General features: G+C 41.2%; 2 protein-coding genes across 14 annotated transcripts in view; one reads left to right on the top strand and one right to left on the bottom strand.

Annotated features, from left to right (window-relative positions):
* The window catches only part of MASTL (microtubule associated serine/threonine kinase like), a 54,658-nt gene extending 48,774 nt beyond the window's left edge, over nt 1-5,884 (top strand). The window contains exon 12 of the mRNA XM_035252856.3: nt 5,133-5,884. Coding sequence (XP_035108747.3) covers nt 5,133-5,194 — 62 coding nt within the window. The 3' untranslated portion in view covers nt 5,195-5,884. The remainder of the gene's footprint in view (nt 1-5,132) is intronic.
* The window catches only part of ACBD5 (acyl-CoA binding domain containing 5), a 43,359-nt gene that overhangs the window by 3,580 nt on the left and 23,095 nt on the right, over nt 1-16,684 (bottom strand). For all 13 annotated transcript variants that reach the window (XM_078329645.1, XM_009000084.5, XM_009000087.5 and 10 more), the window contains 5 exons: nt 15,510-15,616; nt 10,953-11,220; nt 10,378-10,577; nt 7,044-7,094; nt 6,614-6,723 (listed from right to left, as the gene is read on the bottom strand). In XM_078329645.1, the coding sequence (XP_078185771.1) occupies nt 6,614-6,723; nt 7,044-7,094; nt 10,378-10,577; nt 10,953-11,220; nt 15,510-15,616 (736 nt within the window). The remainder of the gene's footprint in view (nt 1-6,613; nt 6,724-7,043; nt 7,095-10,377; nt 10,578-10,952; nt 11,221-15,509; nt 15,617-16,684) is intronic.

Genomic DNA, 16,684 nt, shown 5'->3' with positions numbered 1-16,684 from the left:
TGACCAGGATGGTCTCGATCTCTTGACCTCGTGATCCACCCACCTCAGCCTCCCAAAGTGCTGGGATTACAGGCATGAGCCACCGTGCCCGGCCCCCAGTTTTTAATAAATAATCTAAATGTACATTTCTCCTCTCTTCTAGATTCTTATCCTTTTCTAGTTGGCTATTATACGATTAAGACTTGTGGAAATAATTTCATAATTTTATCAAAATAGAAAAGCTTAACAAAATAGAAACAAATGCTTAACAAAACTGTAAGAGGGTAACAGATGTACAACCTGGACTATTCATTTAATCAACACAGATTATGTTTCCATTAGTTTCCAGGCTCTGTGCCAGGCCCTGGGGATTCAAGGATAAATGAGGCAGGCTCTGAAGAGACATATGAACCTCAAACTTGCATATATGCAATGTGATGGTTTCGAAGATAGAAGAGTGAATGAGCTATTAGAAAAGGGTGGGCTTGTTAGCACAAGACACACAATCACATATGATCTGAGTTCTGCTCTAAAATCTACAAACCCTCCCCAGCACTCAAGATGCCAAAATGACTGAAACTCTCATAACAGATTGAATCCTCTCTGTAGAAATACTCTTATGCAACTCCTTTGGCAGGAGTGATATTTTAAATAATCAGATCATTCCTTATCCTCTACAGAAATCTTCTTATGTACATCTCCTTGGCAGGAATGACATTTTAAATAGTCAGATCAACTTTCACTAACAGAAGGAGCTCCCCGCAGCAGGAAGAAAACAGGTCTGGAGGAAGAGAATTGAAATGCTTGACTAAGACAAAACAGATGTGGGTGGCTGTAAAGACAAACAGCCTAAGTGAGGTTTTAGCAAGAATGTTAGCTGCAGGTGCCTGAACAGTTAGCGATACTGATCAGGAATCTGTGTGATGCAGATTACTACACACAATCCTTTGCAGATTTATAAAAGGGCAGATAACTTGGTCTCTGAACCCCCAATCTTCTTAATTTTTGAGATGGGAGTCTCGCTCTGTCGCCCAGGCTGGCGTGCAGTGGCGCGATCTCGGCTCACTGCAACATCCAACTCCCGGATTCAAGTTATTCTCCTATAGCCTCAGCCTCCCAAGTAGCTGGGATTACAGGCGCCTACCACCACACCTGGAAAATTTTTGTATTTTTAGTAGAGATGGCGTTTCACCCAGGCTGGTCTCGAACTCCTGACCTTAACTTGTTACTGGACCAAAGTGAGGGTCAGGCTGCTATTTCTAAGGGCCCAATAATGAGATGCAGATGAACCGGGGAGAAGAGAGTTTTTATTTCTGCCAGCCAATTACAGGGAGAAGGCCTGGAAATTATCGCCAGACCAACTCAAAATTACAGTTTTCTAGAGCTTATATGTCTACATGTAAGTGTGCATTCATCTAAAGACATAGCGATTACCTTATTTTAATCTATAACCAAGGTCTAAGTCCTGAAGAACTTCCTCTGGAGCCTCAGTAAATTTACTTAATCTAAATGGGTCCAGGTGCTGGGGTGATTACCGTTATCTTGCCTCCCTACTAAATCACAGAGGTCTAGGGAGCTCCTTCAGACCCCAATAAACTGGTTTGTGGAGGCCTGGGGAGTTTCCTCAGACCCACAGTAAAACTTGTTTAATACCAAATGGGTCCTGTTAAGAATTCCTTACTTATTTTGTCATGCTTTAAGGCCCAGGAAAGGTCTAGGCAAAACACTGGGTGGGCTTTTGTTACATTCCAGCCTTTGAATAAGGGCGCTGGCCTTTAACATTTAACTTAACCACTAAGTCAGTACTGAAACAGATGTTATGGAGGCCTGCGCTAGTGAGACCTGACCCGACACCCACCGCCTCAGCCTCCCCCCAATCTTCTAATGTAATAGAATGAACATAAATCACTGTCTTCAGAACTTTAGAATTGTTTTTGGGCTGTTAGTGAGATCTTTCTGTTTGGTTTTGTTTTAAATCAACTTGCAAAATGCAGTGATAGAAGAAAAGCATAGGAAACAGATAAGGGAACAGAAATAAATTCTGCCTCCCCCCTCACCACGGTGAATCCTGCTCTAACTGCACTGCTGCAATTCCTTCTCCTCCTCAGAAGCCCGGCCCTGACTTTTTGTGTCAGTGCCTTCTGCCTCAGGCTCCATTTGGAGAATGTTCCTCCTGAGACCCTCCCCACTCCCAATCAGTTTGTATTTATTACCTCTCTACTGAAGGCTGAGTGTCCCCAAGAAAAGTACATGATAGCAAATTTAGGAATCTGGGCAGGCTGCTTAAGAAAACTGGTTAGAAATGTCCCTTCCTTCAAAGTAATGTCAGAGGTGTGTGAACCAGAGCAACTCCATCTTGAATAGGAGCTAGTTAAAATGAGGCTGAGACCTATTGGGCTGCACGTCCAGACAGTTAAGGCATTCTAAGTCACAGGATGAGATAGGAGGTCAGCACAAGATCCAGGTCATAAAGACTTTCCTAAGAAAACAGGTTGAGGAAAGAAGCCGGACAGAATCCACCAAAGCCAAGATGGCGATGAGAGTGACCTCTGGTCATCCTCACTGCTACATTCCCACCAGCGCCATGACAGTTTACAAATGCCATGGCAACGTGAGGAAGTTACCCTACAAGGTCTAAAAAGGGGAGGCATGGCCAGGCGCGGTGGCTCACGCCTGTAATCCCAGCACTTTGGGAGGCCGAGGCGGGCAGATCACAAGGTCAAGAGATGGAGACCATCCTGGCCAACACGGTGAAACCCCATCTCTACTAAAAATACAAAAAAAAAAATTAGCTGGGCGTGGTGGCACACACCTGTGGTCCCAGCTTCTCTGGAGGCTGAGGCAGGAGAACTGCCTGAACCCAGGAGGCAGAGGTTGCAGTGAGCCAAGATTGAGCCACTGCACTCCAGCCTGGTGACAGAGCAAGACCCATCTCAAAAAAAAAAAAAGAGGCTGGGGAGGCATGAGTGGCCCATCCCTTGTTTAGCATATCGTCAAGAAATATCCATAAAAATGGGCAACCAGCAGCCCTTGGGGCTGCTCTGTCTATGGAGTAACCATTCTTCTATTCCTCTATTTTCTTAATAAACTTGCTTTCACTTTATGGACTCGCCTTGAATTTTTTCTTGTGCAAGATTCAAGAGCCCTCTCTTGGGGTCTGGATTGGGATCCCTTTCTTGTAACAGTAATAATTTAGGCCGGGCATGGTGGCTCAGGCCTGTAATCCTAGTACAAGAGAGGCTGAGGTAGGAGGATCTCTTGAGGGCAGGAGTTTGAGACTAGCCTGTGCAATAGAGTGAGACCTTATTACAACAAAAAAATAAGAAAATTAGTTGACATCTGCCTACAGTCCCAGCTACTCAGGAGGCTAAGGCAGGAGGATTGCTTGAGTCTAGCAGTTTGAGGCTGCAATGACCTATGACTGTACCACTACATTACAGCCCAGGCAAGACGGTGACACCTTGTCTCAAATAAATAAATAGAGTAATAAAGTAATAGTTTAATCTCTTGGATTTAACAAGTCTGCTTTCAGTATTTGACTCAAGGATAATTTTAATAGCAGAGTTGTCAGGCTGGACAACCAGGGACGGGTGTTACCACAGGAGACGCTTCAGGACCTTTTTCTGAACAAGAAGTCTGCAGGTTTTGCTCCTCCTATCACATACAGAATGTTTTTCTGATCCATTGCAGAGTGACAGCTTAAGAAATCTCTTTTACTTTTAAATTTATATTATTCTACACTAGAAAAAAATTAAACAGTAGACTCTGTGTATTACTTTTAATGTTAAAGGAAAAGATATTTGTTTTCAAAAGCATATCCCAGGCTGGATCATGCCTAGAATCCCAGCACTTTGGAAAGCCAAGGTAGCTGGATCACCTGAGATCAGGAGTTCAAGACCAGTCTGGTCAATATGGTGAAACCCTCTCTCTACTAAAAATACAAAAATTAGCTGGGCGTGGTGGAGCATATCTGTAGTCCCAGCTACTCAGGAGGCTGAGGCAGGAAGATCACTTGAACCCAAGAGGTGAAGGCTGCAGTGAGCCAATTTTGCGCCACTGCACACCAGCCTCCTATATATATATAGTCCTATATGTATATATTCCTATATGTCCTATACATATGTAAAACATATAGGACTATCCTATCTCTATCACACATATCCTAGTATGTCTGTGTCCATGTACATATTTACTCAATAAAATGAAAACTTCCATTTGCCATCTTGCCCAAAGAGGGATGCAGTTACAGACTCAACACACATTTATTGAGCACCTACTACATGCCAGACACTGTTTTGGGGGATGAGCTACAGGATGATCCCCATTATAAGTAGGACACACCCTCTACTTGCCCACACTTTCCCCATTCTAATCAGATTTCTAGACCTTTCTCTTCAACTCTAACACAGAATTTGTCTCTTTCAAACCATACAACTGCTCTCTAGTCTTCATTCCTTTAACTATCAGATTACAAATTGCTAAACAATGTGAGATTAAAAGATGCCTAAATCTCCTCAGGGCTAAAACTTATTTCCATATCAAATACGGCCCTACCTCCAACCTCAGTTCATCTATTACGTATATAAGCAAACAACACGGGTAAAAACACTATGCCTTGTCAAAACGAAGCTGCACAGTGGTAATAATTTGCAATTTGGAAGAATCAAACAGTTAACATGCAGTAAGAAACTTACAAAGGTTCAATAATAACCAAGTAGAAAATTAAAAATAAGAGTTTCTCCATTCAGAGACATCCGCGAACAACTAAAAGGGATACTTAGGAGAAATAGCGAACAAGCTTTTACAAAATTCTAATAGTAAGGAACATTTAAAAAATTTTTAGAAAAACTCTAATTTTCTGTGACTGTTGAAGCAGAGTATCGTTTGTTTTTTCAATGTTTTATAAAGTAATAAGCTGGTTCCATCTTAAGCATAAAATAAATTAACCAAAGTAAGCTTTAGTTTTTTTTTTTTTTTTAAGCAAATTCCTCTACTCTCAAACTCCCAACTTTCTACAAAGGAAACATGAAAAGGAACTTTGAAATGCATTACAAATATGTAAACATCTACCCTTCGTGGCACTAAGCCCTGCTGCTTATATCCAGCGTTACTACATATCTAACAAAGGCTTGCTTCTTCTTTCCTATCACCAGGGATATTCAAATGTAAAACACTGGACAGCACTAAACCCACAGGAGGAATTAAAAATGTGTAGAAGAAGAAAAAAAAGGATTTAAAATCAGGTCTGTATTTTTTCTTTTTTTTTTTTTGAGACAGTCTCACTCCATTACCCAGGCTGGGGTACAGTGGCATGATCATGACTCACGGCAGACTCAACCTCCTGGGCTCAAGTGACCCTCCTACCTCAGCCTCCCAAGTAGCTGGGACTACAGGTGTGCACCACCAACCCAGCTAATTTTTTTATTTAGTTTTTTAAATTTTTTGTAGAGACAGAGTCTGACTTTCTTCCAAGGCTGTTCTTGAATTCCTGGACTCAAGCAATCCACCCACCTCAGCTTCCCAAAGTCCCGGGATTATAGACAGGAGCCACCACACCTGGCAACTTTTTAGATTTAAGGATTTTTTGAACCCAAGAATTTGGCCTCAGGTTATTCCTAGCATGGACAGACTCAGGGTTACTTTCAGGGATTCCAATCTATTATCCTCTGACCTATTTGAAAGATCTTGTCATCCCAAACTGGAATTCTGGCCCTCAAAGTAACCTCCAGCCAGGCACTGTTGGTTGTGCCTGTAGTCCCAGCTCTTTGGGAGGCTGAAGCAGGTGGATCACCTGAGGTCAGGAGTTTGAGACCAGTCTAGCCAACTAAAAATACAAAAATTAGCCAGGCATGGTGGCACATGCCTGTCATCCCAGCTACTCAGGGGGCTGAGGCAAGAGAATCACTTGAACCTGGGAGATGGAGGTTGCAGTGATCCAAGATCATGCCACTGCACTCTAGCCTGGTGACAGAGCGAGACTCCATCTCGAAAAAAAATAACAATAAAATACATAAATAAAATAAATTTTAAAAATAAAGTTACCTCCAAATTCCTTTTTGATTAATTTTTTAAAATAGAGACAGCATCTCCCTATGGTGCCCAGGCTGGTTTCAAACTCCTTTGCTCAAGCAATCCTCCTACCTTGCCCTCCCCAACATGCTGGGATTATAGGTGTGAGCCACTGTGCCTTTAATTGGTATATGCCTGTAGTCTCAGACACTCAGGAGGCTGAGATGGAAAGGATCACTTGAACCAAGGAGTCTGAGGCTTCAGTGCACATGATCATGCCTGTCAACAACCACTGCCCTCCAGCCTGGGCAACAAAATGAGACCCCAGTCTGAAAAAAAAAAAAAAGAGAGAAGTGTGTAGTCACTTTTGTGTTGTTGCCTAACTCAAAAGTGTATAAATCCATCAGATGCTCTCAAGTGAAAATGTTTTTAAGTCTAACAAGTACCTAGGAATACACAAGATATCATTTCCAAGGGAGTTTCCATCTCAGGATGAATACAGAATGTTCACTATGACAATGTATCCATAAAATGGACCTATTATCCCCTTAATTGCTACTGAAAGCTCGGTCTACTACAGGTTATGAGAGTTACACACCATTTCAAATGATAAAACTGGTCTTACCTTCTCCTTCTTTGATAGTATAAATACACTAACCACTGTGCAATAAAAGGCCATATGATGGCAAAAGTTAACACGCCAGGGGACATCTCAAAGGGCCACCAAGATGGTCTCTGAGAAAACACAACAAGCTCGTCACCAATCTCTTCAATACTGCATGTATAAACTTAAAAACATAACTAATTCATAATTTTCAAAGTAGAAAATTCGAAACAAATCTCACTCCTGCTGAAGGGAGGAAGATACTCTGCATTTCAGAGTATAATTCAGGAAGCGGGCTTTCAAGAGTAGTTCGGACTTAAATAAACGCGAAACAAGAATTTTTTAACTTCAAAGGTAGATTTCATTTAAGATGATTTAAAGATTTTGTATGTTCTAAATGTATTGCAACATATGAAATCCTGGCATTTAAATTTTTTAAAAACTGTCTTACCTGTGAGGTGGGCTGCCTAGTAGTCTGCAGTGTTGATGTTGATGATTTTGCCTGTCAATGCAAATGACAGTGACTTAGCCTTGAAAAAATAAAAGCACAGTAATTTTTCTATTTCCTATCTTTTATAAAAAGGCAGCGATTTTGAGGTGTTGGGGGTTGTTTTTGTTTTCTTTATGTATAGAACAGTTGGAACGTAGAATATTAGTTTATTCAGTATTCTTCTGCAAACTATACTTCGATTATCCTGAAACTAATACTTACCAAAGCATAAGTTTCCTAAAACTGCAAGCCAAACAATACTTTGATGCTTTGTATTTTTAGCTCAAGTTATATAAAATTATCAAAATAAAACCTCAAATCCATCTAAACTCTTATGTGCTTTACAGTCTTATTACATTACCTACTTGACTTTTCTTTTTTTTTTTTCTTTGAGATGGAGTTTCACTCTTGTTGTCTAGGCTGGAGTATAATGGTGCAATCTCGGCTCACTGCAACCTCTGCCTCCCAGGTTCTAGCAATTCTCCTGCCTCAGCCTCCCAAGTAACTAGGATTACAGGCATGCACCACCACACTTGGCGAATCTGTTTTTGTATTTAGTAGAGACAGGGTTTCATCATGTTAGTCAGGCTGGTCTCAAACTCCTAACCTCAGGTAATCAGCCTGCCTCAGCCCCCCAAAGTGGTGGGATTACAGGTGTGAGCCTGTAATTGTGAGGAGCGACTTTTCTTTTCTTTTTCTTTGCACAATTTGACCTTTCAGTATTATCCAAGCAACTTTTCTTTTTGAGACATGATTTCAGCTCACTGCAATCCCCGCCTCATGAGTAGCTGGGATTACAGACATGTGCCACCACACCCAGCTAATTTTTGTATTTTTGGTAGTAGAGGCGGGGTTTTATCATGTTGGCCAGTTTGGTCTCGAACTCTCGACCTCAGGTGATCCATCCACCTCAGCCTCCCAAAGCGTTGACATTACAGGCATGAGTCACTGTGCCTGGCCCAATTTATTTCTTCTATGAAACATCCAAGTGAATTATGCAAATTTTAAGGAAAAAAAGTCCTAAATCAAAATCTTTTCAACTTTATTTTATTATTGTATTGTATTTTTGTAGAGATGAGGTCTTGCTCTGTTGCCCAGGCTACAGAGATCATGGCTTACCGCAGCCTTCAACTTCTGGGTTCAAGTGGTCATCCTGCCTCAGCCTTCTCAGTAGGTGGGCCGACCATCAAGCCTGGCTATTTTAATTTTACTTTTTTGTAGACATAAGGTCTTGCTATGTTGCCCAGGCTGGTCTTGAACTCCTAGCCACAGGTATTGCCTTGACCTCCCAATGTGCTGAGATTACAGGTATGAGCCATGGGCCTAGCCTAAAGTTTTATATAACGGTGAAAAAGTAAATGTCTAAGAAAATATGTCAAAAGAATTTCAGCAGAATTTCAATACCACTAAAGATATTGAATATATGTAAAATATTCTTAGGAAAAAAAACTTAGAACATTCCAGGCACAGTGGTTCATGCCTGTAGTCCCAAGCACTTTGGGAGGCTGAGGTGGGCTGATCATTTGAGCTCAGGAGTTTGAGACCAGCCTGGGCAACATGGAAAACTCTGTCTCTACAAAAAATACAAAAATTAGCTAGACGTGGTGGTATGCACCTGTGGTTCCAGCTACTTGGGACGTTGAGGTGCGAGGATGACATGGTCCCAGGAGGTGGAGGTTGCAGTGAGCCAAGTGCAATGGCATGATCTGGGCTCACTGAAACTTCCGCCTCCTTGGTTCAGGTGATTCTCATGCCTCAGCCTCCCAGATAGCTGGGATTACAGGCATGCACCACCACACCCGGCTAATTTTTGTACTTTTAGTAGAGACGGGGTTCCATCATGTTGGCCAGGCTGGTCTCAAACTCCTGGCCTCAAGTGATCCACTCACCTCAGCCTCCCAAAGTGCTGAAATTATAGGTGTGAGTCACTGTGCCTGGTCACAAGGCACTATTTTAAACTCTTTTTCCTTATAGACCCTCTTGAGGATCTCATGAAGACAATAAATCCTCTCCCATCAAAAATGCAAAATCAAAGACAAATGTGCACAGTATTTTAGGGTGTTTGTAGACTCCTGGAAGTCTAGGAATTTGCAATCTGATTAACAATAATATGTAACTGAGAATACTGGGGATACATATAATTTTAAAAAACATGTAATAACTTGAGTAACTTACTGATTAGGTAAAGAGAAAGATATTTCCAGTGGTTGTTTAGGGAAGCCTGCAGTATCAGTTTCTTTACATGAGTCTACATTTAATGTATTTATCTTGTAATGGAAGCATATCTTCTTTGATTAATCCCTACAAATACTTCTTAACAACTCTTACAGCATGATGCTTCAATGTTGTATAATGTTTGCAGCTAGGTCAGACAGTCAAGGCTAATTACCTCTTTATTCTCTTCAACAAACGTTACTCAAGGAGAGGTGAGTCCAGGGATTATTACAGGCCACAGTCAAAACTATAAATCAAACTGAAGTGTCTCTTCCTATGAACCTTTTCCCTTCATTTATTTATTTATTTATTTAGAGACAGAATCTCATTCTGTCACCCATGCTGGAGTGCAGTAGCACGATCTCAGCTCACTGCAACCTCTGCTTCCTAGGTCCAAGCGATTCTCCTGCCTCAGCCTCCCAAGTAGCTGGGATTATAGGCATGCAACACTTCACCTGACTAATTTTTTTTATTTCTAGTAGAGACAGATTTTCACCATGTTGGCCAGTCTGGTCTTAACTCCTGCCCTCAAGTGATCCACCTACCTCAGCCTCCCAAAGTGTTGGAATTACAGGCATAAGGTACCTCGCCCAGCCATTTTTCTTTTTCTTTTGAGACAGAGTCTCACTCTATCACCCAGGCTGGAGTGCAATGGCACAATCTCAGCTCACTGCAACCTCCACATCCCGGGTTCAAGTGAGTTTTCCACCTCAGCCTCCCGAGAAGCTGAGATTACAGGCACCCACCATCATGCCTGGATAATTTTTGTATTTTTAGTAGAGATAGGGTTTCGCCATGTTGGCCAGGCTGGTCTTGAACTCCTAACCTCAGGTGATCCATCTGCCTCAGCCTCCCAAAGTGCTGAGAGTACGGGCAGGAGCCACCAGGCCCAGCTATTTCTCTATTATTTTAAGCAGTAATTAGTTTTTGGGTCAGTCTTTTCTTAAACAATATTTTCAAAACTAAGTTCTTTTTATTTTTACCAAAATACATTAATTTATGTAAATATGTTCAACACAGATTCCACATTGCTTTCCAGAATCAGTAAGTAGAAGAAGGTATGACACATTTGAAAGTTTACCTGTGAAGCAGTCAGTGTTTCCAGTTTCTGCAGTCTCTGAAGGACATTCTGCATGTCCTCCTGCAGTCTCATCAGCACCAGGGCGATCTGCTCATTGAGGCTGCCTTGGGACCCTCTGTTGGAGCCCCAGCGCTCCCCATCACCTCCACTTCCCACCTGCCGACCCTTGGTTCCTTCACTCAGGTGTTGCATCCTATGTCCTATTTTAAGAGACAAAAATAAGTTTGTATTAAATAATTCTTATGCAAGTAGAAACTGTTTTATTCATTTTCCTCTGTTTTTTCTTTGAGATCTAAATCTCCAAAGTGTGGCCAGGAACAGTGGCTCATGCCTGTAATCCCAGCACTTTGGGAGGCTGAGGCAGGCAGATCACCCGAGGTCAGGAGTTCAAGACCAGCCTGGAAAACATGGCGAAACCCCATCTCTACTAAAAATACAAAAATTAGCCAGGCATAGTGGCATGTGCCTATAATCCCACTGCACTCCAGCCTGGATGACAGAGCACTAGACTCCCTCTCAAAAATAAATAAGTAAATTAATAAAGATAGTGCGAGAAGAAGAAAAGGTAATCACACCTCTTCCTCTTCTGACATTAGAGAATTCGTCATTTTCACCGCCTCGCTTCTCCCGGTGTGGCGCTCCACTGCTATTCCTACCATCTTCTCCTCCATGCTTGACTTCACCTTTTCCTTCTACTGCAACCACCTGCATATTCCCACTGTTGCCATTTCCAGGAAGTACTTGAACATCTTCACAAAATCCAGAATTTTCCATGGGTTGACTGGAATGACCACCCAAGTAATACTGAAATGGTCCACTGTTGGATGTAAAGCTGTCTAAAGACTACAAATTTAAAATGACACTGAGTTAAAAGCTATAAACATTAATTATACACCACAAAGTTTTTACAGCAATAGGAGAAATACCATTTTTCTAAAATGTTCTTTCATGTTATTATGGGAAATATTCTTTTTCTAAAAAATGTCTTCAATTCTGGCTGGGCATGGTGGCTCATGCCTGTAATCCCAGCACTTTGGGAGGCTGAGGTGGGCAGATCACCTGAGGTTGGGAGTTTGAGACCAGCCTGACCAACATGGAGAAACCCTGTCTCTACTAAAAATACAAAAAATTAGCCAGGCATGGTGGCACATGCCTGTAATCCCAGCCACTCGGGAGGCTGAGGCAGGGGAATCTCTTGAACCCAGGAGGCAGAGGTTGCAGTGAGCTGAGAACATGCCATTGTACTCCATCCAGCCTGGGCAACAAGAGTTTCAACTCATCTCAAAAAACAAAAACGAAAACAAAAAAGAAAAAGAAAGTAAAGGAATAAAGAATAGTTACTGCATAGGCAGAGCCTAAGTATGTTTCTTTTTTAAAAGAACTCACCTAAGACACTGATGGATGACAACTTATAATTAACCTAGATTTGGTGAGGGTGGTGATGAGGTGGGGTTGTATCCTACTTTCCTTCAGGAAGGAACATCTTAGTTAGGGTATAAAGGGTATGTAAGAGTCCTCATCGAAGAGGGAGGATGTACAGGTGAGGGTGGTGGTGGGAAGGGACTTGACACATTAGAGAGAGAAGGCCACATAGGAGAGTGGTGTTAACAGAGGCCAGCAAGGGGCCGGGTGAGGTGGCACACCTGTAATCCCAGCACTTTGGGAGGCTGAGGCGGGCAGATCATTTGAGGCCAAGAGTATGAGACCAGCCTGGCCAACGTGGTGAGACCTTGTTTTTACTAAAAATACAAAAATTAGCCAGGCGGGGTGGCACACACCTGTAGTCCCAGCTACCTGGAAGGCTGAGGCATGAGAATCAACTGAACCCAGGAGGTGGAAGTTGCAGTGAGCCCAAATTGTACCACTGTACTCCAGAAGCCAGATCAGACAGCTCCTTGATGTTTAATCTATTAACTGATTGAGAGAGAAAACGGGAACAAACTTATAAGTCAGCAGCCAGATATTTACTGAGATTAATCTCTATCCGGTCCCTTTCATCAATTTTCCCAAACATCTCTTTTTTAAAAAGAAAAAATAAAGGGCATCTGGGTTTTTCCATCCTTTTCATTTTTCACTAATTTCTCTCATTCTCAGTTTGGCCTCCTTATCCTTATTCTTCCAATCTATGCTGCCTTTTTTTTTTTTTTTTTTTTGAGACAAATTCTGGCTTTATAGGCCAGTCTGGAGCACAGTGGTGTCATCTTGGCCACTACAACCTCTGTCTCCCAGGCTCAAGCCTTCCTCCCACCTCAGCATCCCCAAGTAGCTACCATGCCTGGCTAATTCTTTAATTTTTTTGTAGAGACAGGGTTTTGCCATGTTGCCCATGCAGATCTCAAACTCGTGAGCTCAAGCGATCCAGCTGCCTCGACCTCCTCCCAGTGTTGGGATGATAGGGGTGAGCCACCATGACTGGCCTATGCTACTCATTTGTGTTTGACCTTAGGTAAAAGATATTTTATTCATGTGTTTTTAAAATTTGAGAAAACTAAGAGATAGATTTAATTGTATTATAAAATGAGAAAAGGAGAAAAACACAAAGAGAAAAGTTAAAATCAGTTCAGGGAGGCAAAAGATAAATGATTGTCTTTAAGACACACTGAACAATATTAGAACAGGTAGGAGACAGAATGGGGAGAGGATGTAAAAAGTCCAACAGACATATAGCTATAAAAACCACCCTCGTCAGATTAATAACTAGAATACATAAGGAGCATAAATAACTCAATGGGAAAAAAAATCTAATAATCTGATTAAGAATGGGCAAAAGATCTGAACAGACATTTCTCAAAAGACCTACAAATGGCAAACTGTTACATGAAAAGGTGCTCAACATCACTGATCATCAGAGAAATGCAAAGCAAAACTATGATGGCAAATCAAATCAAAACAATGAGATATTATCTCACCCCAGTTAAAATGGCTTTCATCCAAAAGACAAGCAATAACAAATGCTAGAGAGGATGTGGCGAAAAGGAAGCCCTTGTACATTGCTGGTGAGAATGTAAATTAGTACAGCCACCGTGCAGAACAGTACGGAAGTTCCTCAAAAAACAAACAATACTAAAAACAGAGTTACCATATGACCAGCAATTCCACTACTGGCTGTATACCCAAAAGAAAAGAAATCAATATATTGAAGAGATAGCACTCCCATGTTTACTTCAGTACTGTTCACAATAGCCAAGATTTGGAAGCAACCTAATGGTCCATCAATAGACAAATGAATAAAGGAAACGTGGTACATATACACGATGGATACTATTCTACCATAAAAAAGAATGAGATAAAAATAAATCCAAAAAAAAAAAAAATGAGATCCTGTCATTTACAATATGGATTGAATTGGAAGATATTATGTTTAGTGAAATAAGCCAGGCACAGAAAGAAAAACTTCAAAGGTTCTCACTGATTTGTGACAGCTAAAAATTAAAACAAACTCATAGAGATAGAGATACAGTGAAAAAGATCTAGTATCTGACAGCACAGCAGAGTGGCTATAGTTGGCAATATTTTTGTTGTACATTTTAGAATAACTGAGGGAGTACAGTTGGAATGTTTCTAACATAAAGAAATGATGAGTGCCTGAAGTAATGAAGAACCCATTTACCCTGATATGATTATTAGACATCATATATCTGCACCAAAATATCTCATGTACCCCATAAATATGTATTTATTATATTTTTTGTATTTTACAAAAATAAAGTGTAGATGGGGTCTCGCCATCTTGCCCAGGCTGGTCTCAAACTCCTGGCTTCAAGCGATGTTCTTGCTTGGGATTAGCAGTATGAGCCACCGCACCCAGTCTACCCCATAAATATATACACCTACTATGTGCCCATAAAAATTAAAAATAAACCACCCTCATCATTATCAGAAAAAGCTGAGAAAAAGAATTCATGGACTTATTTATAATTTTTTTTTTCAAGTTTTCTCTTCCAATACTGCATCTTAATCAACTGAAATTTAAAAATTATTTCCACTAAAAATTTCAATCCAATGAATTATAGTCAATGTGAAGAACAGACTTATTTATTTAAAAATTATTCAGGCCAGGCTTGGTGACTCACACCTGTAATCCCAGCATTTTGGGAGGCCGAGGTGGTAGCACTGATTGAGGCCAAGAGTTTGAGACTACGCCAGGCAACATATCAAGAACCCATATTTGAGCTGGGGGTGGCGGCTCATGTCTGTAATCGCAGCACTTTGAGAGGCTGAGGCAGGCAGATCAGTTGAGGCCAGGAGTTTGAGACCAACCTGGCCAAAATGGTGAAACTCTGTCTCTACTGAAAATATAAAAATTAGCCTGCCAGGCTGGGCGCGGTGGCTCACGCCTGTAATCCCAGCACTTTGGGAGGCCGAGGCAGGTGGATCACGAGGTCAAGAGATCGAGACCATCCTGGTCAACATGGTGAAACCCTATCTCTACTAAAAATACAAAAAAAAATTAGCTGGGCATGGCGGCGCATGCCTGTAATCCCAGCTACTCAGGAGTCTGAGGCAGGAGAATTGCCTGAACCCAGGAGACCGAGGTTGCGGTGAGCCGAGATTGCACCATTGCACTCCAGCCTGGGTAACAAGAGCGAAACTCCATCTCAAAAAGAAAAAAAAAAACTTAGCCAGGCATGATGGCATACACCTGTAATCCCAGCTACTTGGGAGGCTGAGTCAGGAGAATTACTTGTACCTAGGAGGCAGGAGGTTGCAGTGACCTGAGGTTGCACCACTGCACTCCAGCCTGAGCGACAGAGCGAGACCTCATCTCTAAAAAACAAAAACAACAACAAAGAAAATAATTCAATTTTCCTGAACATTAATAAATGTTTCAAACATAGGGACTAGCATAAAAAGTGTTTCCTCTGCATCTCCATCCCACATCTCCTAGAATATTTATAAATATATGTATATTATTAGTTATAATGGAATAGTTCATTGTTATTAATTTTTCTTTCTTTGACTTTTCTAGAATTTTACATATTTTTGAATTAAGAAAAAATAGTTTAAAATACACATGTTAGGGGCATATTTTCAAAATGAAAAATAGCATGTATATTTGCTACTAACGTCATTACGCATGAATTCTAATATACCACTCTGAAAATTTACCAATCAGAAAATGTCATTTTTACCTCTTCTTGTCCAAATTGTTCCATAGAATCACAGTAAACTTCACTGTCTGAATCACTTGTCAAATGCTGAATTCCTGTAATATCTTCAACATGATCATCATTTATATCTAAATATGAACAAAAGTGCAGATAGTATAATTATACTCTAATAAAAGAAAAACAAATTTATTCCTTTTTTTGAGTTGGAGTCTCACTCGGTTGTCCAGGTTGGAGCGCAGTGGTGTGATCTTGGCTCATTGCAACTTCTGCCTCTTGGGTTCAAGCGATTCTCCTGCCTCAGCCTCCCAAGTAGCTGGGATTACAGGTGCCTGCTACCATGCCCAGTTAATTTTTTTTTATTTTTAGATGGAGTCTCATTCTGTCACCTAGGCTGGAGCGCAGTGGTGCAATCTTGGTTCACTGCAACCTCCACCTCCAGGGTTCAAGCGATTCTCCTGCCTCAGCCTCCCGAGTAGCTGGGATTACAGGCGCATGCTGTCACACCTGGCAAATTTTTCGTATTTTAAATTGAGATGGGGTTTTGCCATGTTGTTCTGGCTGGTCTTGAACTCCTGACCCACCCACCTGGGCTTCCAAAGTGCTGGGATTACAGGCATGATCCACCGTGCCCAGCCAATTTTTGTATTTTTAAGAGACGGAGTTTCACCATGTTGTCCAGGCTGGTCTCCAGCTCCTGACCTCAGGTGATCCATCCACCTCAGCCTCCTAAAGTACTGGGATTACAGGCATTAGCCACCGCACCTGGCCTTTATTCCATTTTCTTTTTTTCTTTTTAGTCTGTTTTCATATTCCATTTTCAAAATTCATCGGCCTTATATATTTTTTCAGCCTTATTTTTATACCGAGAGACAAATTTGATTTATCAAGCCACACTTTTTAAAATTTACCAAAACTTTAAATTTAGTTGTTAATTTTTACTTGAAAAGACCAAAATATTTTGTCACTGAATTCCATAAAGACAGTCTAGATGAAACCTTATAAAACCTAGTAACCCCATAAGAAAAAACTACCTACAAAGCAGAATGCCTAAATGTAAGATGCATCTGTGCAAGTTGGGTTCTTACATTAAGAAATGATGTTTCTTGGCCGGGCGAGGCAGCTCACGCCTGTTATCCCAGCACTTTGGAAGACCAAGGCAGGTGGATCACTTGAGGTCAAGAGTTCAAGATTAGCCT

This window comes from Callithrix jacchus, chromosome 7 (assembly GCF_049354715.1).
Source record: "Callithrix jacchus isolate 240 chromosome 7, calJac240_pri, whole genome shotgun sequence".
Taxonomy (NCBI): domain Eukaryota; kingdom Metazoa; phylum Chordata; class Mammalia; order Primates; family Cebidae; genus Callithrix; species Callithrix jacchus.
This window is presented reverse-complemented; position numbering and strand designations above follow the sequence as displayed.